General features: G+C 43.0%; 1 protein-coding gene and 1 long non-coding RNA gene across 2 annotated transcripts in view; both read left to right on the top strand.

The window, feature by feature from the left end:
- Positions 1 to 26,329, top strand: part of jak1 (Janus kinase 1) — a 118,816-nt gene that overhangs the window by 24,960 nt on the left and 67,527 nt on the right. The window contains exons 4-10 of the mRNA XM_060066509.1: positions 13,459 to 13,606; positions 13,979 to 14,145; positions 14,809 to 15,077; positions 15,308 to 15,423; positions 23,638 to 23,811; positions 25,029 to 25,192; positions 26,048 to 26,162. Coding sequence (XP_059922492.1) covers positions 13,459 to 13,606; positions 13,979 to 14,145; positions 14,809 to 15,077; positions 15,308 to 15,423; positions 23,638 to 23,811; positions 25,029 to 25,192; positions 26,048 to 26,162 — 1,153 coding nt within the window. The remainder of the gene's footprint in view (positions 1 to 13,458; positions 13,607 to 13,978; positions 14,146 to 14,808; positions 15,078 to 15,307; positions 15,424 to 23,637; positions 23,812 to 25,028; positions 25,193 to 26,047; positions 26,163 to 26,329) is intronic.
- On the top strand, positions 10,289 to 11,888 carry LOC132468736 (uncharacterized). The gene is made up of 2 exons (XR_009528259.1): positions 10,289 to 11,155; positions 11,186 to 11,888. It is a non-coding gene; the product is annotated as an uncharacterized LOC132468736 (long non-coding RNA).

Below are 26,329 nucleotides of genomic sequence, written 5' to 3'. Positions count from 1 at the left end.
ATTTTGCGTGATGACAGCCAATCAGCGTTCAATAGCGTGGCCACTGAGTGACATGTGTATGCATGTGCGTGTGCACTGCGCGTGTTCATGAATGCACGTTCGTGTTTGCCTCCCTGGTGAGCTCGGCCAGGAATCGCTACTGGTTTTCATATGCTACTGATTAATTCATACATAAATGCGAACTTCTTTCTTTTTTTTCTCGGACGTGTGGGCCGTTTACATTTTATTATACCGGCCATGCGTGCGTGCAATCGGCCAATGTCCGGCTATAGCCGGCTAACGTGAACACTGGTGCCTGGCAAACATGGGTATTTGCGTGTCAATGTTGAGAGAAGCGGGTATTTGTTGCAGCCTGTTTCTCTCAACCAATGCAGCGTGTGGCTGTCTGCGGGGATGATTTGGGGGCGCAATTTTCTGATCAGGCTTGCTGCTCTGTGCTTTATCCATTTTCGAAACAGGATATACTAGTATTCGCTTGATTAGAGCACCCGCGAATGGATGAGATCGCGAACAATAAAATAAAAACCAAACTGTCTTATCGTAGACTTTAAAAAATGCACGACACAACATGACACTTTTAAAACCGAATCATTTATATAGACTAGAGTTTTCGCATGAGCATTGCGTGCGCTCAACCTCTAGTTGTAATTAAACCCAAAGCAATAATGTGGATCCCCAGTCGGCAATGTAACAAATTACTGAGTGCATAATTTAATAACATTTTGCCTATAATGTTACACCGTATAACATTTGTTCACCACAAATTACTATATTTTTAACCATTCAGCAAACAAAAGGCAACAGACTTATCATTTAGGAGGCCACTCAATGACATGCAGAAGTGTCTTCAACACGCCCACTGAATTTCTCACACTGTGGTGTGAGAAATTCTACTCCTCATTCTCATATAAGGTAATTTACATTTCCTACGGAGAAAATACTACCTCAGGGGTAGTATTATTCAGGAGATTTTCAGGGTACAAATGTCAGGATATGTTGTTCACAAATACGGCCCATCAGGAGAATATCAGGACTCAACCGTGTGTCTCAAATCAGCTAGTGTGAGCATTTGATTATATTATAAAATTAGTCAATTTATGGTAAAAGGGGTAATTGTTCAATGGGAAGTGTAGTATACGATGCAGGCAAATCAATTATTTAAAAGCTTTTACTGTTCTTCAGGGCTGAAAAGTGCATTGACATTTTAAATCGCAAGCCAACTACTATTTGTTAGTTGAAAATAATAATCATCATTGAGATTAAACATCTCTTCCAGTGTCCTGGTCAAGACAGGAAGCAGTAGCCTACAGTCACACATAGCATACACGCAAAATATAAGAAAGATAAAACAACTAAAACTGTCCGCAGGGGGGAGGGGGGATATCAATTAGGGATCGACCGTTTATCGGCCGGGCCGATTATCGGTGCCGATATTCGGCATTTTGACGCATATCGGCTTCAGCCTTTTTTTTTTTATCCGACGGCCGATAAGATCAATTTAAAACGGGGTTATTTTGGCTCTGATGCAGCCGCGCCTCTCTGTCTGCTGTCACTACGCTGTCTCCAGCATTGTCCAACCCACAGCAGCATCTGATTGGTTACACGCTCTGGTTACATACAGAGCCACGACGGACAAAAAAAAGCTCAAACAAAGTGTTTTGGCTATTATTTTTTACTTAAAAAGTGAAAAGTGCAATGGTATAAACACCAAAACTGAAATAGTAAAAATACTATAAATAATTATGCACAAATAAACACACGAGCGCGCAAATCAACCACTTGCCACACTCGCACTCTGGGGAAGAGCCTGCTAGTTTACGCACACCCCTTGCGCATTTGTTTTCTCAACCACACGTGAGACTGTGTTTGACATGCTGGATATCGTCAGAAAGGTATTTTCATTGGCTATTAGGATCTCTAAGGCCCGCCCCGACCCTTGCTATCTGCTGGTGTAGCTGTCAATCAAAGTATACATGCCCCGTTTTGATAGTGATCGCCTCATTGGCTTGTAAGGCTTGTAAACAAGGAAGTATTGGTCTTACAGACATGTGTGAGGTCTCTATGTCACCGTGAGACCCTGGCGAACACAGTAGATTCCATGAATCAGACGACAATAGCGGAATTCAAACCCTAAATCGCAGTTTTCTACAAAAGAAGATTGCAGCGTTTCGGTTTTCTATTTTTCGGCTGCTTTGTATAAGATGGCTTGTGCATATACACAATGTAATTAGACTAAAATATTTCGATTTCTGTCGACTCTTATGAACATTTCAAGACCCAACATGAAGTATCAACTCATTGCTAAGGATATCCACAACGACGATAAAGTTAGAATGGACCTAGGGAGGAGGAGGGTGAGGGGGGCTATTTTGACCTAAGACACTAGGGTATTTTTTATCTATATTCGCTAAACATATTTATTCCACCGATTGGTTGACATTGGATGACATTCCTGAGATTCTAAGCTTTCAAATGGTGTATGACATGACTATCACTCAACTGAATGATGCCGAAAATTTACCCAGCATGTTGGGGGGGGGGGGGAAGGGGTGGTGTAACTAAAACTTGTCCGCCGGCGGGATTTGACGATTAAGTGGTTAAAGGCATTTAAATGAAGTTAAGTGTTTGGTTTGACGCCAATTTGACGCCAATATTTTCCCCTTTTCTGTAAATTAATATCGGCTCCAAATATCGGTTTTCGCCCCCCTTGACTACTAATAATCGGTATCGGTATCGGCCCTGAAAAAACCATATTGGTCTATCTCTAATATCAATATCGCAGGACATTTCGGGAGGCTCAAGGAGCAGAGGAATATTACATTTCAGCAACAAAGTGTAAAGACATTTCGGGAGGCTCAAGGAGGAGGGTAATATTACATTTGAGCAACAAAGTGTAGTCTTGTGGTGGACTCTATAGACATAATTCACCATACTATTTTATAGGGCTGATCGATTATGTAAAAAAATCATAATCAAGATTATTTTGGTCAATATTGAAATCACGATTATTGAAACGATTATTTTTGAGTTTGAAAACATGATGTATTTATTCAGCATTTCCCCCCCAAAAAACACTTAGTAACTGAGAACTATGAAATTTGGCCTTATCAAATACACAAAATGGTCAAAAAGAAAATGTTCAAATCTAAAATAATGTAGAGATATCAGGGCTGTACGCTTACTTTTAAAAGTGGTAGCACTGGTGCTAGCACAATATGAGTTTGAGATGTCAGTCATGGGATATTGCCCAATATCCCGAGATAGCCAACCAATCAAATTGCGCCATCTTAGGAGGTTCACGTGTAGCATATACTAACTATATATAATATCTATGTATTTATCTCTGTATCTGTATAATCTGCTGAACACCCTCTCACTAGTCTCTACTCTCAAGGGTCTCAATGCGGCTTTGGTCCGTGTCTCCCCAACGTTACGTCATGCAATGCATTCTGGGGGAAATGAGAATCAATAGCAAACCGCTAAAATAGTACCTACTTTTTCGTATTTCATTCCGTTTTGCGATACCCAACAACATTAAATACAATAAATAACAGTTTAAATCTTTATTACCAACAAGCAAATTGCACAAATTCGTTGGAAAATAAGCCCTGCAGCACGGCCTTTAAAGCAGCATCATTAAGTGTGGCAGGGTTTGCACCAAACACTTTTCCTTTCAACTCCAAACCCTGAAGATGAAATGTAACGATTAATAAAGTTTTCATTGTTTGCCTATTGACAATACAACTGTGAAAAAAAACAAAACTGAAGAAAACTAACTTCCAACTTCAAGTTTACTGTCGCATCAGCAAGTTTACAGTTGACATCAAGGAATTAAAATTAATGATGGCATCTATCAGTCACTTGAGTAACAAACCAATAATTATTTTAGATTAGCATTGTATTTTTGTTAGAATTATATTCCGTCATAACTAGCTTATAACGAACTTCTGAAGCATGCCACCATGCTTTGGCCTCAACTTCATGTTCTCCAGAGCAGTGTTCTTTTCAGCTCAGATGTAGCCTTTGGGAGAATCAGGTCATTGCTTTGAAGGATTCGACTCGGTCTTCCTTGCTCATAGAACATGTCTGCCAAAAAATGACTGAAGGCACAATAGTCTGCACTCCATCTTATTCTTGATCTAAAGAACAAGCAGAAAATTCAGAATTATCATTATTATTGTTATAACGATAATTCCTAAGTATACAGTATTTATAACACGAATAAGAAAATATGATGGGTTACCTTTCTGGCCCTGCCTTGCACATCAGGACTGTAAGCTGCCACAGCAAGGTGGTCCATGTGCTGCAAGGTGCCATCATACTGTCCACTGTCCTCTGCAAGATCCCCAAGGTTAGATTGCCTGAGAAGTACATGCAGGGCTCGCTGAACGTGTGGAACCCAGCGTGTTCCTTTCACACTCGATGGGCTACACACATTCACCCCAAGCTCTTCTCCCAAGGCCTGCAGCTCCCTCCGTGACTTGGGGCTAAAGTGGTATGTTTTCCACACTAGGTGCAGGAGGTCGTATACCTCTGCTACCATGGGCTCCTTCTTCTGGAGGGTGAGGATTGCAAGCTCCAATCTAAAAATGAATTAGAAGGAGAAAAGGCTTAAAAGAAAAGATATGGGGAAGCAGGATCCATCAAATAATGACAATAATGTTAAATAGACCTACCTGTGAGGCATTGCTTGCTGTCCAACAAGCTTGTTCACCGGCTTCTCATCCTCAAGCAGGCTGACGTACACAATCTCACACTCTGTGGTGGATATGTCCGTGTCCCCGTCGATCATGATTGACAGGTAATTTGTGTCTCTTACCTTGGCCCCCCGAGTTCTCTTTTCATGTCGTCCGCTATCTGTCCTATCATTTCAGCGCAACGCACATGATTGTCATATGTTGGATTTACTTGTACACCATTCTTCTTATGTAGTACAATTAATGAAGCGAATGTAGTGAACGGGAGCTCCTCCTTGGTGATGCAGTACTTAATATTCATTTTAATTTTGATTTCCCTAATTTTGTCCTCATGAGTGCTGTCAGTTAAACGCGTTAACGGTGTTAACGCAAACCAATTTTAATGGCGTTAATTTTTTTATCGCACGATTAAGGCATTTTTTTTTTTTTTTTTTTTAGCATTTTTCTTTTTCGGTTCAAAACAAAGAAGCAGTCGCCTGACTGCTATGTTCAAGGCAGTATGTTTGTATGTTCATCGTTTAGTTGCACTATACTTCTCCATGTTGATAAGAGCATTAAAATGAGAAAAATTAATGGGACAAAGAAATCAAGGGATTTTTAGCATAGAAAAAGCATTTGCGATTAATCACGATTGCTCGCGATTAATCGTGCCATTAATGCGATTAATCGCGATTAAATATTTAAATCGCTTGCCAGCACTAGTCCTCGTTCATGCTTTTGTTTTGTTTGCTCACAGTAACGGTGATCGAACCAGCACGGTTAACCTGTGTTTTTGCCCAAAAAGCATCCCGGCAAGCGATGTGACGCTTTGACAAGTTGTGCTTATGACGTTGTCCCTATTGAAAATTGTGTTCCCTTTAATGTAGGGTGTCTTCCCAGACGTCTTTTCCCCTGCCTCGAGGCAACATTTACAAAACATACACTTCTTGGATTGGTCCTAGACCAGCCAATTGAAAGTTTTTAACCACTGGGGGTTAAACCTATACGTTTTCCTGTTGGCCGAGACGGAGTCATGGGCGGAGTTGGCTTTGTCCGAAGGTGCAGGTTCCGTGTTTGTGGTCGCCGAGTCAATCTCGTCCATACGTGGATTTTCTTTCAAGTTTCCACCTTGTTTTTTTTTAAAAGAGACATTCATAAAAGACGCTAAAATCAAAATCGAGACAGAAATTTGATCAATCGCCCAGCCCTACTGTGTTATCAACTTGTTTTCGTTCTGTGTTATAGGGACGCGGTCTCTTTAAGAGATTGCGCTTCTTTTTTGTTGATATGCTGGTCGGCGCAATGTTTGAATTTATCGTTTTTTTTAAAAATGAACGACCTGCTGTTGCGTGTCGAGGTGAGAAATTGTCTTTTCCCTTCTTTCATCTCAATTTCTACAGTCTATAGACAGAACGTCTTACCTGGGAGTGTTTGTCGATGGCAGAGCCGTTATGTTTAAGAACATAACGTCTTGCCCTGGCGAGTATCGCTGCGGTGTGTGCGCGTGCGTGTGTGTTCTTACCTGCGCATGTATCAATGACGGAGCCGTTATGTTTAAAAAATAACGTCTTACCTGGGCGAGTCTCGCTGCGGTGTGTGCGTGTGTGTTACCTGCGCGTGTGTCGTTGGTGGAGCCGTTATGTTTAAAAACATAGCGTCTTAACTTGGCGAGTGTCGATGCGGTGTGTGCACGTGCATGTGTGTTCTTACCTGCGTGTGTATTGATGGCTGAGCCGTGATGTTTAGAAACATAAAGTCTTACATGGGCGAGTGTGTCGCGGCCTTTGTCTTGACATGCGGTGTGTGTGTGCGCGTGTGTGCGCGCGCTTCCGTGTATGTGTCGCTGCCTTTGTCTTGACGTGCGGTGTGTGCGCGTGTGTGCGCGTGTGTGCGTTTCCATGTATGTTTGTGCGGTGTGTGTATGTTCACGCTTGCGATGTATGTATGCGTTTGCGCGTGCTGTGTGTGTGTGTGTGAGAGATGCAGGCCGCTTGGTACCTGCGCACATGAGTAACTGGTGCGACATGCCAGCTATTATAGTAGTAAGATTCGAATATGGATATTTCACGTCATATTTGAATGCATATTCGAATATCTAATAAAAAGTGACAGCCCTAGCCCACATACACAAACAAAAGATACATGCACGTTAACGTTTCGGGGCTGTCGGGCTGATGACTGCGGGATAACAATATTGCGTTTATAAAATTCCGTGTAGCGCCGTCACGCAGCCTGAGCTGTGCACCCGCAACCTTTCACTCACTCAACAGACGCAACAATTACAACCTGTCAATGTCGCAACCAAGTTGATTTGTCTAGAGGGGAGTAACTGAGCGGCCCCTCCAAAAGTGGTACAGCCCAGGTAGGCCTTGAACTGTGATTGGTCAGAAAGACGTAACAGCTAATGACAACATTAAACTCTCGTGCAGGCTCGAACAGAGAGACACACAAACACACACACACTTTTAAGGAGTTTTTTTACCCGCTCCGTATCCTTGCTTGCCCCAAAAAGTTTGTGCGGCGTGCTTGTTGTTTTGTATCCGGTGTAGCTAGATCCGATATGGTGTTGTAGTTTTTCTAACAAGACCAGTTGTTGCTCGACAGCAGGTGAAAAAACTACAACCTTTGCCAAGCCAAAAGAGCGTTAATGGCGCGATAAAGAAATTAACGCTGTTAAAATTGGTTTGCGTTAACGCCGTTAATAACGCGTTAAACTGACAGCACAAATATATATATATATTAGTGGTGGGCATAGATATTTTTCTTTAATCTAGATTAATTCCAAAATTTATCTAGATTAAAATGGCAAACGGCAAAAAATCTGTTTGTTTACCTTGACAGCGGTCAATTATACTGGGCAATGGTGATTTATCAAATATAATTCACCGCCGGAAGTTGTGAAGTGCCCATGCAAGTGAACGGAGCATAAACAAAAATAATTGACAGCTGAACGTTGGGAAGGCCCATGCAAGGCCCATGGCGTCTACAGCATTGAGAAGAGCCGTGTAATAATCCATAATAATGTAAGGTTTAGAAGTTAAATATTTGAAAGTTGTAGAATAAATTTATATAATTTATATTGGAGTTAATTTGCTAGAAATGTACTTACAATTTTTAGTCAATTAATCATTTACATATTTATGTTACACAATTATTACATATTTGCATGTTTACATATTTAACCCAGTCAGGATATTCTGTTGAATCTGCCTCTCTGATTCCCTCACGTTTACTTCAGTCTAAATTCTAGCTTCTGATTGGTTAGTTCAGTCACGTGATGGGTCCGAACAAGCAAGTGTTTGAAAATAGATTAACGGCGATATCTTTTTTATCGCGCGATAAAAGTTTCACGTTAACGCAGCCGTTAACGCCGATAACGGCCCACCGCTAATATATATATATATATATTAAAGGTTTTATAGAAAGTGCAGAACAGCTGGATAGATATCTTTACATTATTTTAGATTTGAACATTTTGTACTTGACCATTTTCTGTATTTTTTTAGGGCGAAATTTCCAAGTTCTCTGTTACAAAGTGTTTTTTGGGCGAGACATGCTAAATAAATACATCATGTTTTCAAACATTCAGTCAAGTCATTTCAATATTGACCAAAATAATCGTGATGATGATTTTTTTCCATAATCGAGCAGCGCTAGCACACTCTCAGATGTGACTGTTTCTTTTGCTCATATCACCCCAAATACCCATCAGGTAATGTGCAATTTGCTTTGGGATTTGATATAGTGTAATTACGTGAATATATATACCGCGGCTTAGAGCTGAAGATCTTTGCCTGAACCCGACGGGACCCGACGGGTCGGGTCGGATTCGGTCTTAATTTCTGTCATTTTACACGGGCTCGGCCGGGCTCAGGCTTGCGCGGTAAATGAGCGGTCAGGTGATGCATTTCAATTAGCGTGAGAAAGATGTGAAAATGGATGCCAAGGAGGTGAATCGAAGGCTGGCCTCTGGCAATTACGTTTTGGTTGCGCCTAAGAAAGCTAAGTCTGAGGCATGGAAAAGTTTTGACCATGTGCATAAGGAGTTTAATGAGCCAGTGGGTTATGTGAAATGCAAAAAATGCGGCGTTCAGTTGAAGTACAACAGCAAAACAACAGGGAATTCATCGTTGATAAGGCATGCTGATTGAAGCTGTTCAAAACCTTCCACGAGTGCTCAACAACCTTCCATCACATCGTTTGTAACAGCATCAAAACCCATGCCTGCAAAGGTGAAACAAACGGTGACTGAGAAGTGTGTCAGCTTCTGCTGTAAAGACATTAGGCCTCTTAACTAGGGATGCTCCGAAATGAAAATTCTTGGCCGAAACCGAATATACTGAAACAGTTGGCCGAAAGCCGAATACCCAATGTGGCTTTTGCTGTTTTTCATTCATTTTGCTTTAATTTTTCACCATTGCATAAATCAAACAATTAAATGTCCTTTATAAACTTTTTTGTCTTGCTTTTCAATAAAAAAAACAATTACCAATTTGATACAAAATATTTATTTAATACTGAACGTTTTCTAACATTCCAGCAGACCTTAAAGCAAGAATTTAAGAACAATGTACCTTTAAATAAATGAGTAAAACATGTATTTTTTTCGGCCTTTTTACTCTTTCAGCCGAAACCGAAAATGATGTTTTCGGCCATTTTCGGTTGCCGAATATTCGGTGCATCCCTACTTTTAACATCGTAAATGGCAAGGGATTTAATGAGCTTGCGCAATAACTAATTCATGTTGGGCCGCGTATGGAAGGGTTCCCTTAAACTCTGTTATTCCCAGCTATATGACAATTGCAAAGAGATGCACTGAAATGGCTGAAGAAAAAAGGGACTCTTTAGTAAAGTCACTGAAGGCTTTCTTGAAGGACGGCACAGTCGCAATGGCCACAGACATGTGGATGGAGGATTAGCGAAAAATTTGTTATTTGACAATCACATGCCATTTCCCCAAGCTTTCCCCAAACGCGCCGTTTCAGTGTCTGTAGCTTTAATGCAAATTAGGCCCCTGTTTTGGGGGCAGTGCGGCCAGGGCAGTGGCTGGGGCTTGCAGACCCCTCACCAGACTGCCATTGGCTGGTGTGCGGGAAAGGTGCTGGCACCGTTGAATTAGAGGAGTCACTAAAGCTTTCCCAAGCTCTGCCAGGAAGAGTCTGCTCTTGAAACATTTCCCCTGATTCCAGGCTGGGTCAATCGCTGTCCACACCACATATGCATTTCATGCAGACACATCAAGGATGTTGTGGAACACTGCCACAGGCCAACGAGCTGTCATTCACTTGCAGGTGTATGTACCAGTAAGCTGCAATGAAAGAAACAATGACTAGATTGGAAACAATTTTGAACCTGTCTTACCCAAAATGTTTTACATGAATACATGTAAATCAAATGCATGACAGATGAAAATATACATTACCTTATCAAGGCAGTGAACGCCTCCTTTGTTTCTGTTGTAGTCCAGGATGATCTGGGGTTTCCTGTGCTCTGCTTTGCTGACAGCGGTGAATTTGTGTCGAGTGCTCATCAGGATGACATTCTTATTTTTCTTGGGCAAATATGAAGAAGACTGTGTCAGTGAAAGCAAATTTGGATATGAGTGCCTTTCTCCCTCTGGTCGAAACCAGTGCAGGGGGAAGTTGAGGCTTGTTCTTCCTCACTGTCCCCACCAGGGTGAGCTTTATTTTCAGCAGCTCCTGACCAAGCCCATGTGATGTTATGCCCCTGAGACCGGCTATCATGTCCAACACAACACGCATGCCTTGTTTTTTTTCTGGCCTTCCAGTAACAGGTTTCCCTGTTTAAACCTGCATATTCCTGGCGTAGCTGCTCCTAGCATCACATGCTGCCCAGATCTTGATCCCATACTTGCCTGGTTTGCTTGGGATGTACTGTTTGAATGGACAGCGACCTCTGAAAGGGACAAGGCGCTCGTCCACTGTCACCTCAGGGCCTGGATGTACATCAGTGGTAGGTGCTCCCCCCACCTGTCCCAAACGTTCCTGATGCCAACCAGTTGGTCGTCTCGCCAGCGGAAAGGTCGTGTAGCTCTGTCATCCAATCTGATAACTCTTGAGAGGACATGGAACTGCTGCAGGGACATAGTTGACCGGAATATAGGCCTCCCTGACTCTGCATCCAACAGACTTTTTGTAGCCTCATTGTTGGGCCGATGTACTCCTGGTAGAATCAACAGAGCCATGTAGGCTTGGAGGTCTACCTGGTCCAATGCCTTCCATGTGTCCGCAAACACACGCCCCCCCCTTCCAGGTTTGTCATCGCCAGTATAATTTCCACAATGGACTCTGGTAAAAAGAGTTGGAAGCTGGACTTGATGTCAGCCACACGAGATGTTGCATACCGTGTTGGCCCTGGTGTCATCCTAATGATATTTTCCCCTCTTGCTCTGCCTCCTCTGTCCTGGGGGGATGAATACCAGAGCAAGTTGCCATCCTTGGACTGGAATTCAACCTCAGGTGCCCACTCCCCAGGTGCCCCCTCCCCAGGTGCCCCCTCCCCAGTTGCCCCCTCCCCAGGGGCCCCCTCCCCAGGGGCCTCTTCCTCAGGGGCCTCTTCCTCAGGGGCCATCTGTTGACTGTTCGGCTTCATGATGATCTGGATCAAAATCAGGATCGTTGTCTTCTATCTCTGAGACTTGCTCCTCTATTTCTGGTTCAACTCCAATCCCCTCTACATCAGTTTGAAAAAAAGGCCATCCTTGGACTGGAATTCAACCTCAGGTGCCCCCTCCCCAGGTGCCTCTTCCCCAGGGGCCTCTTCCCCAGGGGCCTCTTCCCCAGGGGCCTCTTCCCCAGGGGCCTCTTCCTCAGGGGCCATCTGTTGACTGTTCGGCTTCATGATGATCTGGATCAAAATCAGGATCGTTGTCTTCTATCTCTGAGAATCCTCAGTTTGGTTCCTTAATTTTGTTCCTACCACCGCCTGGATTTGAGCACAATGTCCATGCAACAGATATGCCCGATGAGAGATGGCAGGAACAGCAATGATGGTGAAAGCAGTTGAATCAGTCCAGTTGAAATAGTCGTCCCTCAAAAAAAAACAGCCAGGATATCCCTCCATTAACTCGGAAAGCACCTGTCCGGAGCTCTCCCCAGAAGACTACTTTTTTTTTTATTAGGTATCTTATCTTTATCATTTCGGTATCTTATCTATATCATTTTCTTCATCAATAAACTACTATCGCAGTTGCGTGTGTGTCTCGTAACTTTCTCTGTACTGCCGTGCATGCGCCCGCGATGCGTTTAGGGGAAATCGTAAAGTACAGTACTTAGCGATTAACTCCGAAGAAAATAAAATGGGTTACACATGCCGGTGTGACAATATATGGCGTGTATTGTGTTAATGAACAACTGCTACCTACTACGTTCGATTGTTTTTGCTGCACAACGAATATATGCTAGCTCCACTCAACAAAATAGGTCAAGGTTTTTTAAAAAACAATATGAATGCAAGATGTCAATGGTAGAGCGAAATCCTTATCGTGGCGCAACATAACACCGGTAACATAACTTATTCGTCTTGACTCACAATACATGTAGACTTCAATTAAACATAAAAATATTTTAAATATTTTGCTGGTTATTTATGTTTTTATATTTGAATTGTAGTTTTGTCTCAATTTGTTGGTCCTAATCATGCATTTCCAACTTGTTGACGAGTGTAGAAAACTCTCTAAATAAATCCCAATAAATTACGAAAGTAACCATCGGCTATCAGCAACTTGGTTGACTTTTGAAAATCATAAGATGCGAGAACTGCAGCCTTTAAAGTGACAGCCTTTGAGCAATGTGTTTGTGTATCTGTAAAATATTCTTGCGCCATCAAAGGAACAAAAAGTAGGCTTAAAAAATAAGCATCTCCCATGTAACGTTGGCCAACACATAAACATTGCTTAACGCACAATCTTCATAAACGTCCAGACACACAGTTAAATAAGACTATTTATTACATAGACACATAAAATAATGATCAATAAGTCATTATTTGTAATGCAAAGCATTATTCATAGTCTATGCTATTATCCATTTTAGAGACTCATGCAAGAACATTTATATAATTAGCAAACAATGATATTAATAACCTTATCCTAACATCCTATTGATATTTATTTCCAGATTAAAAAGATCAGTGATCGGGATCGGCCTAAAATTCCCTGATCGAAGCATCCCTAGAGTCTTTGCAACTTTTAAGCAACACGTGTGGGACTTTTGATGTTTGATGTATGGCAATAAGAGAAAAGTACGAAGCAGCTACATTCCGTGCTCCCGGTTTCGCACAAGTTGCATGACGGTTGCATCATCAACGCGTCTGTAACACACACACTCACTTCTTTGACCTATGCATTAAGCTAGCTAGCTAGCTAGGGAACATTTTCAATCAATGCATTAACCAAAATATTGGTCACATTGACATCAAATGACAAACCGTTACAACTGAAGCAACACGCATTCTAATGAGTGAAGGGTTGATTATGGTTCTATTTTGACGCAACCCAAGGGGGTTTACGGACCCTTCACGTCCTTGCTGAAGGCCTTACGTGCGCCTCCCAAAAATGATAACCTTCCTTCAAGGCTAAAACCCGATGCAGAACCAAAACGGGTTCATCATTTTCATTAATGACGCTAGAATCGGTTGATCCTAATTCTGTTTTAATAATTGGCCAAATAACCACAATTATAATTTTTCAGAGTCGTGGAAGAACAAGTTACATTCGATACATGAACCTACTTGTTTGCATGGTGTTGTGCACATTTTCTAGGTTTTACTTCAAGAACTGGCATGGCACCAATGAGGGCCAGCCTCAAGTCTGGAGACACTGCATCAGCAAGCTTCGAGGAGGCTCCCAGAACATACCGGAAGGAACGCCTCTGTTGGACGCTGCCTCTCTCGAGTACTTGTTTGCCCAGGTGTGTGTAAGCTCCCCTCTTTTTACTGAACAGACTTACCCAAGCCTGAAAACGCAAGACCAGATGCAAATGCGTATTAGTCTGGCACCTCTCATTTCAAGGGTTGATGTCAACAGCAGAGACCAAAATGCCTCTGGATGCAATTGGATCAACCTACAACCAATCAGAGAAAATCTTGGTCGTTTATGAAAATGCCTCAACGTGTTCCCATAGGCACTCCTGTGTACAGTCATCAGACCCGCCCCATATTAGATTAACTCTTCCGATTGGTCAGACCTGGGCCAGGTCTGCTTGAGATTCTTCAGCTTCCCAGGCTATCCTTTTAAACATCTAAATGTGTCTTTTGAATGTGTTTTTTTTTTTATCGTACAGGGCCAGCATGACTTCCAAAAGGGGCTTGCCCCGCTGAGGTCTCCCCAGTCTGAGGTTGACCAGCATGAGATGGAGAACGAATGTCTGGGCATGGCAGTGCTGGCCATCACACACGACTCCATGAACCGGGACATTCCACTGACAACCACCAACACCAATGAAATCAGGTGAGACCACCCAAAGGGAAAGGTTGTGGTGGGCAATGTAATGGAAGGAGGTTAAAACCTAGGCAGAAGCTGTAGTCCTCGCAAGTGACTGCCCATATATGGAAGTGGCAGCATACTCATGGAATGCTATGGTAGTAAGCTAGTGGGTTTCAGTGTGCAGAATGGCCTTCTGTGAGCAACATTAAGAATATTTAGAATCTCTGAAACTACCCATAAAACTAATAGTACAAAATACAAATCATTTTCAACCCTACACAATGTCTGCAGTTTTGTGCAGCTCAAAGGAAGTTATTGTTAAAAAACAAATTTTAAACACTTTTTATTAATGCCCATGGGAAAATTATTCAGTGCATTTTATACTAGAAGCCATGAGCTGTGTCTAAGTGTAGGGAACAGTTTACATGAGAGCAGTTTTATGTTTCCTATCATCTTCATATTAATCAAACTTGGTGCAGCCATGACCGCCCATTTGTGAAGAGGAACATGTAGTTCCTCTAATTGCCCACCGGGGGCCTCAGTATTAGGATGTAGAGAGACCCTCCACCATTGTAGGTCATTGGGAAAAATCCTGTAATTGAAACCTAGTAAGGCCTAATTTAAAAGCTCTGTTTTTATGTTTTGCATATCTTTTTAACCACTACATTTCCTCTCCCCCCTCATCAGTTACAAGCGCTTCATCCCCGAGTCGCTGAACCGCAACATCAAGCAGCGCAATTTGCTGACGCGCATGCGCATCAGCAGCGTCTTCAAGAAGTTCCTCCAGGAGTTCAAGCAGCGTACGGTGCAGGACAGCAACATCTCACTGTATGACCTGAAGCTCAAGTACCTGGCGACGCTGGAGAGCCTGACCTGGGACCTCGGCAGTGAGGTGCTGGAGCCCGTCTCCTTGTCCATCAGCCCTGACCGAGACCTCTGCAATGGGGGGTACCATGGTAGGAACTCCTCCTGGCTACATGGCTACCTTACTAGTTTTGTGAGGTTCCCCACTTTGCATCCTCCCGAGTGGTGTACCCCAATTGGGTTTCCTTTGTTGTAGGGGATCCGAAGGATGTTTATGATGATTAAAGATACATTCCTTATATTAATACATTTTGTGTTGTGTAAAGATAATTTTGCCATTAACCCATAAAGACTATGTTTACGGGTTATGTTTTATCCCAAGGTTACTACAACCAGAGTCAAGGACAGAGCAAGGATCCCAGCCCTGAGAGTAGCAATGACATGCAAGTCCAGGTCACTGGTACCACTGGTATCTCCTGGAGGAAGAAGCCGTCCAACGTGAGTGAGGAGGATTTACAGCCTGAGGGTGGGAGAGATCATTATCACTGGCACATTTTTACTTTGATGTTAATATTCTGTTGTGCAATACCAAATTGTTGTGTACATGATGTAGCGCTAGCACTCTATTGAAATTATTATTGAAGGTCCCATGGCATGCTACTTTATGGATGCTTATATCTAGGTGTTAGTGGGCCCTTAATACAGTATTTGACGACGTTCAAGAAATTCAGCCTTGGTGTAGAATTACAGGAACTACGAGCCAGTCCCACAATGAGCTTCCCACAAACGTGTGGTTTTTTAGAGGCGGAGGTGGAGGGTGGGGGTGTGGCCCTGAGCAGCTTGCGGCAATGGTACCATGCGCTCGTGTTTACAGTGGATGTATCGCAATGGCGAGGCGCACACAGCTTTTGGCCGTGTTCTGTAAATATTCTAGAACACTCCGGGTGCTCCGGCGCGAGTCCCGGAGCTCTATATCTAAATACTATCATATTATGCATGGATATCTATATCATATATTATATATTACCACGGCCAAAAGCTGTGTGCGCCTCCAGACGATATTATGATCTGAAACGACTGCGTCGGGTTCTCCAACGTTTCTGGTTCTACCACTTCCACACAGTGGGGTGGCGTGGGGATTTTTTTTGAGGAAGCCAAGTGAGGCCAAACCTTTAGAGAAAATAGTATGTTGCAGCTTGGATGTATTTAATGCAACTACAAGAGCTATTTGAGCGCCTGGTCATTTACCAGGACTTACACATGCCTGTAATCTGACACAGACAGACAGACAGACAGACAGACAGACAGACAGACAGACAGACAGACAGACAGACAGACAGACAGACAGACAGACAGACAGACAGACAGACAGACAGACAGACAGACAGACAGACAGACAGACAGACAGACAGACAGACAGACAGACAGACAGACAGACAGACAGACAGACAGACAGACAGACAGACAGACAGACAGACAGACAGACAGACAGACAGACAGACAGACAGACAGACAGACAGACAGACAGACAGACAGACAGACAGACAGACAGACAGACAGACAGACAGACAGACAGACAGACAGACAGACAGACAGACAGACAGACAGACAGACAGACAGACAGACAGACAGACAGACAGACAGACAGACAGACAGACAGACAGACAGACAGACAGACAGACAGACAGACAGACAGACAGACAGACAGACAGACAGACAGACAGACAGACAGACAGACAGACAGACAGACAGACAGACAGACAGACAGACAGACAGACAGACAGACAGACAGACAGACAGACAGACAGACAGACAGACAGACAGACAGACAGACAGACAGACAGACAGACAGACAGACAGACAGACAGACAGACAGACAGACAGACAGACAGACAGACAGACAGACAGACAGACAGACAGACAGACAGACAGACAGACAGACAGACAGACAGACAGACAGACAGACAGACAGACAGACAGACAGACAGACAGACAGACAGACAGACAGACAGACAGACAGACAGACAGACAGACAGACAGACAGACAGACAGACAGACAGACAGACAGACAGACAGACAGACAGACAGACAGACAGACAGACAGACAGACAGACAGACAGACAGACAGACAGACAGACAGACAGACAGACAGACAGACAGACAGACAGACAGACAGACAGACAGACAGACAGACAGACAGACAGACAGACAGACAGACAGACAGACAGACAGACAGACAGACAGACAGACAGACAGACAGACAGACAGACAGACAGACAGACAGACAGACAGACAGACAGACAGACAGACAGACAGACAGACAGACAGACAGACAGACAGACAGACAGACAGACAGACAGACAGACAGACAGACAGACAGACAGACAGACAGACAGACAGACAGACAGACAGACAGACAGACAGACAGACAGACAGACAGACAGACAGACAGACAGACAGACAGACAGACAGACAGACAGACAGACAGACAGACAGACAGACAGACAGACAGACAGACAGACAGACAGACAGACAGACAGACAGACAGACAGACAGACAGACAGACAGACAGACAGACAGACAGACAGACAGACAGACAGACAGACAGACAGACAGACAGACAGACAGACAGACAGACAGACAGACAGACAGACAGACAGACAGACAGACAGACAGACAGACAGACAGACAGACAGACAGACAGACAGACAGACAGACAGACAGACAGACAGACAGACAGACAGACAGACAGACAGACAGACAGACAGACAGACAGACAGACAGACAGACAGACAGACAGACAGACAGACAGACAGACAGACAGACAGACAGACAGACAGACAGACAGACAGACAGACAGACAGACAGACAGACAGACAGACAGACAGACAGACAGACAGACAGACAGACAGACAGACAGACAGACAGACAGACAGACAGACAGACAGACAGACAGACAGACAGACAGACAGACAGACAGACAGACAGACAGACAGACAGACAGACAGACAGACAGACAGACAGACAGACAGACAGACAGACAGACAGACAGACAGACAGACAGACAGACAGACAGACAGACAGACAGACAGACAGACAGACAGACAGACAGACAGACAGACAGACAGACAGACAGACAGACAGACAGACAGACAGACAGACAGACAGACAGACAGACAGACAGACAGACAGACAGACAGACAGACAGACAGACAGACAGACAGACAGACAGACAGACAGACAGACAGACAGACAGACAGACAGACAGACAGACAGACAGACAGACAGACAGACAGACAGACAGACAGACAGACAGACAGACAGACAGACAGACAGACAGACAGACAGACAGACAGACAGACAGACAGACAGACAGACAGACAGACAGACAGACAGACAGACAGACAGACGCTAAAATGTGTCGCTACATGACCACCAGTGTTAAAAACCCTCTGAGCCCAATCATTTTATTGTATCTATAAACCGCAACCTCCGTGCCGTTTTTCCTCTAGTATTGTGTGAGTGTGTGTAGGCCTATGTGTGTGTGTGCGTGTTGTCGCTCTTTTTGGGATCACTCATAGCCTTTACAGGAGCTTATATCCAGTCAGGAATTTATAGCCTAGGTATTTTCGGGAACTTTGAAAAATGAATCCATACTGTTAGATCCATAGATGTTGTTCTTTATTGCCATATAAAATCCGTTTATCGCGTATTTTAGTTAGGGATTTATGCTAATCGCCTGTAAGCATGTGGTCATTAGCATAAATGCAGGGAAAAAACCTAAGGACTTCTTAAAAGATCATGAATAGTTTCTATTATGTATAACTTTTTTTTATTTATTATTATTTTATTTATTTTATAATTTTCTCATCACTTTTTGACTCCCAAGACTAAGAAGAAGTGTTTTAAGCAATAACAAGCTTATCATCGCTCTCTTGTCCTCTTCCCCTGACTCTCACTGTCTCACAAAGGGTTTAGTTAGGTTTATAATTTAAAAAGATGTGTTTTGCCCATTGTTGCAGGAGATTTCATTTTTGAACAAAGTGTCTTATGTAAAAAACAGTTATGCTTTGGGCATAGCAACCATGTTTAGTGTTTAAGCATTAGGCAAAAATCTGTAAATAAATTGGGCAAATTATATTTGCGTTGTGGCATTTTTTGTTTAAATATTACTATACAAAAATATAAAAATCTGTAAATGAAGACACAAAAGGCAAAGTTACAACACCAATAATCCCATCTACAGTAATACACAGGACTGTTTGAATAGGATTTAAGTGCATATTCTCCTCTCAAAGTGCACCAGATTCATGCATTCCAATGTAAAGGGTACAAATAAATTCCAGCCGGGGGGGCATGCCCCTGGACCCCCCTAGAGGGATCGGGGACCACACCACCGCTAATGAAAAAAATCCTGCAGGAAACACTGTATTAGTATTAGACAGGCATCTGCTTTAAATATTTTGCATACACACTTTTGAACAATCCAATTAAATCCTGCAGAATTAAAAGTCACATTCCTGCTACTGTTTTAGTTCCAGCTGACATTACATGAACCGGTCCCTAGTAGGGATGGCGAAAATGTAAAATATTCTTGACCGACCACAGAGCCTCATTAACCGGTTAACCGATCAGATTAAAATGTGCCATTTGAAATAACAGCCATTTTCGAGCCGTGCCAGCTATTTCGTAACTCTGCTTATCTCTCCCGTTCTGCCTCCGACTCATACATACACAAACTCTCCGAGTGAGAGGCAGTAGCTCTAATTGCGGCACGACCTGTGTTTGAATTGAAACACGAGGCATGCTTACTGCAAGTTGGCCGTGTGTAGAGAGTAAAGGCCCATTCACACCCTACGGTAAATACGGATACGGGCCGTTTTGTCCGGTCCCGGAGGTGTTTCGTCCGTAAATGGGTCCGTCGCCTCTGAGCGTACGAATCCGGAGTGCTCCGGGAGAACCGGAGCAATATCACCGGAAATCGAGGCGGCAGTATAGAGTCAAAAGTCAGACCGTTCGCAAAAACAGTAGTAGTAGTAGAGTAGTATAATATCTCAGTGTTTCCCATACATAGACCATTGTGTGGCGCGGCGCCACAGAATCAACATCGAGCGCCACGAATTGATTCTGTCTTTTTCTTTTTTATAACGCGATTTTGAAATCTAAAAATTGTTCCGTCCATTCATCTCCGCATAGCACTCGTTCTCCCTGACACACACACACACACACACACACACACACACACACACACACACACACACACACACACACACACACCGATGTCACCCATCGCTTAGCAACCGGACACGCTGGGGTTGATAAGTTACCGGACTACTGTAACTACTACGGAGTGATAATAACAAAGACGTGAATCAGGCAATAAATCCAATTTCCTTGACCGCGGTAAAGTTCGGTGTGCATTAAAGTACAGACGGAGTGAACCAATTGCAAACTACTGCAGCTGCTCCAAGTTAAACCCCAAACTAATCGGAATAAGTATTTTTTAGCGGACTACACCACCTATTCTATTTCGCATAGAATTCTATTCCGAACCGATTGAGGCGTATATTAGGGGTGTAAATCTCTGGTTTCATCACGATACGATATTATATCGATTCATTGGACAACGATACGATATTTGCCGATATCAAAAGTCTGCCGCGATACGATTTCGATTCAGGGGCATGCGATCGATATGAGACGATATCATATGCCCATTTAACACATCATTCATAATTTTATTTCTTTGCTCTTCCGGATATTTAAAACAAAAAAAATCAATTTTTAATACAAATAATAAAGTCCCACATAATTGCATTTAAGTGCCAAAGGTTTTTTATGGCTTAAATTAAAGAGCCTGTAATGATCTTTCATTTTGAACGTAGACCATTCCCAACCTATCTGTGTGGATAGTTTTCTTCTAAAAACAAAACATCCCTCGGAATCATCTTGGCTGTTAAGATAAGCCGTCCGTGTTGCCAGATTGGGCACATTTTTCAGCCCGATTTGGCTACTTTTAATCACGTTAGGCTGGAAAAACGGGACATATGCCCAATCTGGCAACACAAACCAAAACTAGACATCCTCGCGCTCACACGTGCTCGCTGTTGCCTCGTTTAACCGGTGAATGGATACGAGCGGCTTGGCGCTTTGCGCAGAAATAGTTTCGCTATTTTATCTTCTTCATCATTTTCACCAACACATTTTCAAAGTTCAAACAATTTCACCAGCGCATTTGCAGAGTTTAAAATCTGGCACTGTTCTAACAGTGTATTTCATTGTTTCCCGGTTTTGATACCTTGTAAATGGGATTCTGCAAACGGGTGTTCATACATTGAGAAATAAGTTTTGAAAGGTTGTATATTTAGTTTTAAAAACTTGTAAAGGTGTACGTTTACGCCATTGCAACGTATTTTTTCAGAACTGACTTTTCAGCATTGACTTTTCAGAGATTTGACCACACAGGCGCAAGCTTTGAGTCACGTGAATATTGGCAGTGTTCTGTCGCGCATATGTTTTGAAACTCCTGACTGTCAAGTCTGAAGAAAAAAAAAACGTTCCTGGGGGCGGGACCATTTAGCTTTAAACCTATTGGTTGCTCTCGGCTGACGTACATTACAATCACATTCTTGTCATCGGCAGAGCACTGTCAATCACGCACAGCCCGTGAACGGCACGTGTACATCCTTCGTCCCTCCCTTATCCCCATGCGGATGGGGGAGTCTGGGCGGTGGACTGCGACGGCATGATAGTTGTCTGACCCCTTGGAATGTACTGACGTACATTCCAATTACATTCTTTTCATCGGCAGAGCACTGTCAATCACGCACAGCCCGGTGAACTGCACATGTGATTGGAATGTACGTCAGCCGAGAGCAACCAATAGGTTTAGAGCTAAATGGTCCCGCCCCCAGGACATTTTTTTTTTCTTCCGATTTGACTGTCAGGAGTTTCAAAACGAGTGCGCGACAGAACACTGCCAATATTCACGTGACTCAAAGCTTCCACCTGTGTGGTCAAATCTCTGAAAAGTCAGTGCTGAAAAGTCAGTTCTGAAAAAATACGTTGCAATGGCGTAAACGTACACCTTTACAAGTTTTTAAAACCAAATATTCAACCTTTCAAAACTTATTTCTCAATGTATGAACACCTGTTTACAGAATCCCATTTACAAGGTTTCAAATCCGGGAAACAATGAAATACACTGTTAGAACAGTGCCAGATTTGAAACTCTGCAAATGCGCTGGTGAAATTGTTTGAACTTTGAAAATGTGTTGGTGAAAATGATGAAGAAGATAAAATGGAACACAAAATCATGTTTACAGATGTTTGAATTTTAGTTTGAATTTTTTTCAGGTTGTAATATCTTTTTTCAGTGTCGCAAAACCTTTTTTACAAGGTGTTGAGTTTTCAAACCCAGACTTACAAGCCTTTGAAACTTTTTTTTTTCAGGTTTGAATTATGGCAGGAAACTGGCTCCATAGACGTCTCTAATGACGTCTTTGGTATCACTCCGTAAATAGTCCGGTAACTCCAGCGTCTTCGGTTGCTATGCAACGTCAACGTCTTTGGCAGACTATTTCTCTGCTGATCAACACTACGAATGCTGGTTACAAATAAATTGTAAAAAGACACACCATGAAGTTATTTTTTAGTTTAGGCAAGTAGCCGTGTAATAAGCGGGATAATGTATAGAACGTCGTCGGTCGTTATTGAAAATAAGCCCCTTCAGGTCTGTGTCCTGTTCGCCCTGTCGGGCCTCATTTTCCCGATAATGACCGGCGTTCTTTACATTATCCCTTACATATCTGTTGTTAAAGCACAGCTGTGCTTCGTTGAGCCAAAAAAAAAAATACACTAAATAAATGGTTGATAGTGAATACTTGCGGCGCGGAGTTAAAACTAAACACTATACCTGTTTTGTTCAAAATATCGTTATAATATCGTTTATCGCCATTCAAACAAAAAATATCGATATGAGTTTTGGTCCATATCGCCCAGCCCTAGCGGTTCATGTACCGACATCAGGGAGTCAAAGCCAAAGTTCCTTTCCCCCAATTCCTTCTCAACCATGGCTGAGATAACCCCTACTACGAGTCTCGTTGTGGAAATACCAGAGACGTCAGTGAAACCGACGTGTTATGCGCCATAACACCTGCAGACGATATTATGAATCTCAAACGACTGCGTTAGGTTCTCAGATTTCTCTGGTTCTTCCACATCCACATTCTCTGAAGTAGACTGAAACGCGACATGGAGGAGAAAGGGATTGTTGCCCGCAATTGTTGACAGTGATTGTCTCCCACCGGAGCCCCGCTGCCGAGGTACCACCGTCTCGGAAGCGGGCAGCGCCGAGGCACCACCGACCCGCAGCGGTAAACAGCAGAACGGTTACAGCAGAATGGTTATCCAAATAACAAAGAAGAACAGTCGTAACTCATTGGCGGGCCGAATTCTCTGGGCGGGCTAAAAAAAGAAGGGGAGGTAACCTGGCCCCTTATGACGACATATGGGGCCAAATTCGAAATCGGAGGAGCAGGATACCTAGTGCTCGTTTTACACCCAACACCATTTCTAGTTATTGGGGGAAAGTAGGCAGAATAGGGGAACTAATTTTAATGTTAGAAAACGTCATAGAGTGAAAATTGCATGCCATGGGACCGTTAAATTAAATGGGATGAAATGGCAAAAAACATATTATCTCTCCTATAGGACGCAGTGATACCAAAGGAAAAGAATAAGGCCAAGAAGAAGTTTGATGACAAATACAAGAAGGAGAAGGAGAAAGCAGAGAGCTGGGTGGTCTTCTGTGATTTTCATGAGATCACACACATCGTCATCAAAGATGCCACCGTCACCATCTATCGTCAGGACAACAAGAGGATGGTGAGGACTCTCCCATGTTTCCCTGAAGCCAGAGAAAACGGTGTCCTTAGTTCCCTGATTGTTATATATAATCAATCAAATTCTTCTAGATGCATGATGTGATTTACTTTGACTCTCTTCCTACCTACAACCAATTCAGAGGTTGTTCATGTTGGCAAAACAGATAGGATCAATAGCACGGCTAAACTGCTCTTGCTTTCTTCTTGGAATACTTTGTTCTGAAGGCTGAACATCCTTAATGCTAACTAGCATGCGGTTAGAAACCTCTTTGCGAAATGTTTGTATCAAATCAATACATTTGGTCTTGTGTTAGTGAGGTCCCCCCTTCACTTTAGGCGTCTTTGAGTGTTATTAATTATTATTATTCTTCATGTTTAACCTCTGTTTTCCTTTTATTCCTAGTCTGTTTTACATAGTTTTGAATGATGACTATATGCTCTGTAAGGTGACCTTGGGTGTCTTGAAAGGCGCCTCTAAATTAAATGTATTATTATTATTATTATTGTGCATGCTTTCATTAAAATGCACTGTTGCAAACACGAACTAGGAAATAACAGGCAAATGATCTGCCATATTGTCTCTAAAGGCCATTTTCCACTGACGGCACTTAGTCGGACCATGGCGTGTTCATTTTTGTTTCCAATTCCAGTTTAAACTACGAGTTGTGCTAAGTCACGCCTGCATGGACCATCTCTGAAGTCGGGCCATAGTGCGCCAGACCCATCTCATTTAGAATCATTCACACATAGGCACGCTCAGTATGGCTAGGGTTCTCAACAGCATAGGGTTGTGTTTTTTTTCCCTGATATTAAGGACATCATATAGCACTCTGGGAAATATGTGCAAAACTTGTGTAAATAAGACATAAATTGTCTCAAGGAGCTGATGAGATTACTAGGCAAAAAATGGTTTATGTGCATAAGTCTGTCTGAAGAAACTCAATATATTAAAGGTCTCTGTAACAAATAATTCACATTTTACCCAATAATAATAAAAAAAAATACAAAAAGTGTGTGTTGTGTCAAGAACTTGTTACAGAGATGTGAATCCCAGTGCCGGGATTTGCATCTCCGTAACAACAGGGCTTACCAAACCAGCACATGTGTATGGAAAAGGGTCATACGAACTCTGCACTAATTCTGTATTTCCACCACCCCCCCCATCTCTCGTGTGTTGTTTTAACAACCCATCTCTCCCTTTCTCCTCGATGTCACCAGGAGCTGCAGCTGGCATCCAGGGCCCGGGCCAGAGCTTTGTCCTTCGTGGCTCTGGTGGATGGATATTTCCGTCTGACGGTGGATGCTCACCACTACCTATGCAAGGACGTGGCCCCCTCCTCAGTGGCTCGCAACACCGATGACGGCTGTCATGGCCCCATTTGGTCAGTCGTGTGTGTGTGTGTGTGTGTGTGTGTGTGTGTGGTGTGTGGGTGTGTGTGTGTGTGTGTGTGTGTGAGATATACCCAATGGAAAATACAAAAACAATGTTGCTGATCAGTACAACAATCGATGAAAATATGGTATTTGCTTTACCCTGAAAATGAAACGGAAAATATGGAAAATGAAATTAAATAAAAAAGGACACAATATTCATTTTTGGGAGTAAAGTCTTTTGCTAATTCACATAAAATACAGATGTACAGGAGGTGGTGTCCTATTTTCATGGTCATATATGGTAACAACTCTTGGTTAATGTTTGATCTTGTTGTAATCTGGTGAAGTGAGACCCCTACCTTAATGGGCTAGTGTGTGTCTTCTGCCCCATGCAGCACTTTCAAAAACATAAATCATAAAGCTGCTCTCATCAAACAGGATTTTGTAATAATTTATATATCTTGTAGTGTTGGCTTTTCCTATACCTTTTCTGAGAACTAAGAACTAACCTATTCTAAGCTCCTGCAATATCTGAAGCTTTAATAAGAACAAGAGTTTTTCACTCAACTGACCATAGCTAGCTGCTATGCTTTGTTGTGGCATTTCTGCGAAGAGCCTCCTAGGAATATAAACAATAGCAGGAGCACTTCGTTCTTTGCCTCGAGATATTTTGTAAAGCACTTGTACGGGGATATTTTGTCTGTACTGATTCCGCAACACCGAAATACTATATAATCCCTGTTTGCCTTCGTGGCAGGCAGCCCATGTTAAATGCTTATCTGCTGTTGGTTTAATCACACCAACTGGTGCAGGCCTCTTCAAGTAGAACATTTGAATAATGTATTTCTATTAACCACTCCCAGTACGGACTATGCAGTCCACAAGCTGCGGCAAGAGGGCAACCAGGAGGGCACCTACATCCTACGCTGGAGCTGCACCGAGTATCAATTCATCATTATCACTGTGGTCTGCCGCGAGGTGAGTCTAACAGGCACTCACAAACCCAAACTGGAGCCCCAAACTGGAGCCCCAAACTGGAGCCCCAAACTGGAGCCCCAAACTGGAGCCCCAAACTGGAGCCCCAAACTGGAGCCCCAAACTGGAGCCCCAAACTGGAGCCCCAAACTGGAGCCCCTAACTGGAGC

Source organism: Gadus macrocephalus, chromosome 12 (assembly GCF_031168955.1).
Source record: "Gadus macrocephalus chromosome 12, ASM3116895v1".
Classification (NCBI taxonomy): Eukaryota; Metazoa; Chordata; class Actinopteri; order Gadiformes; family Gadidae; genus Gadus; species Gadus macrocephalus.
This window is presented reverse-complemented; position numbering and strand designations above follow the sequence as displayed.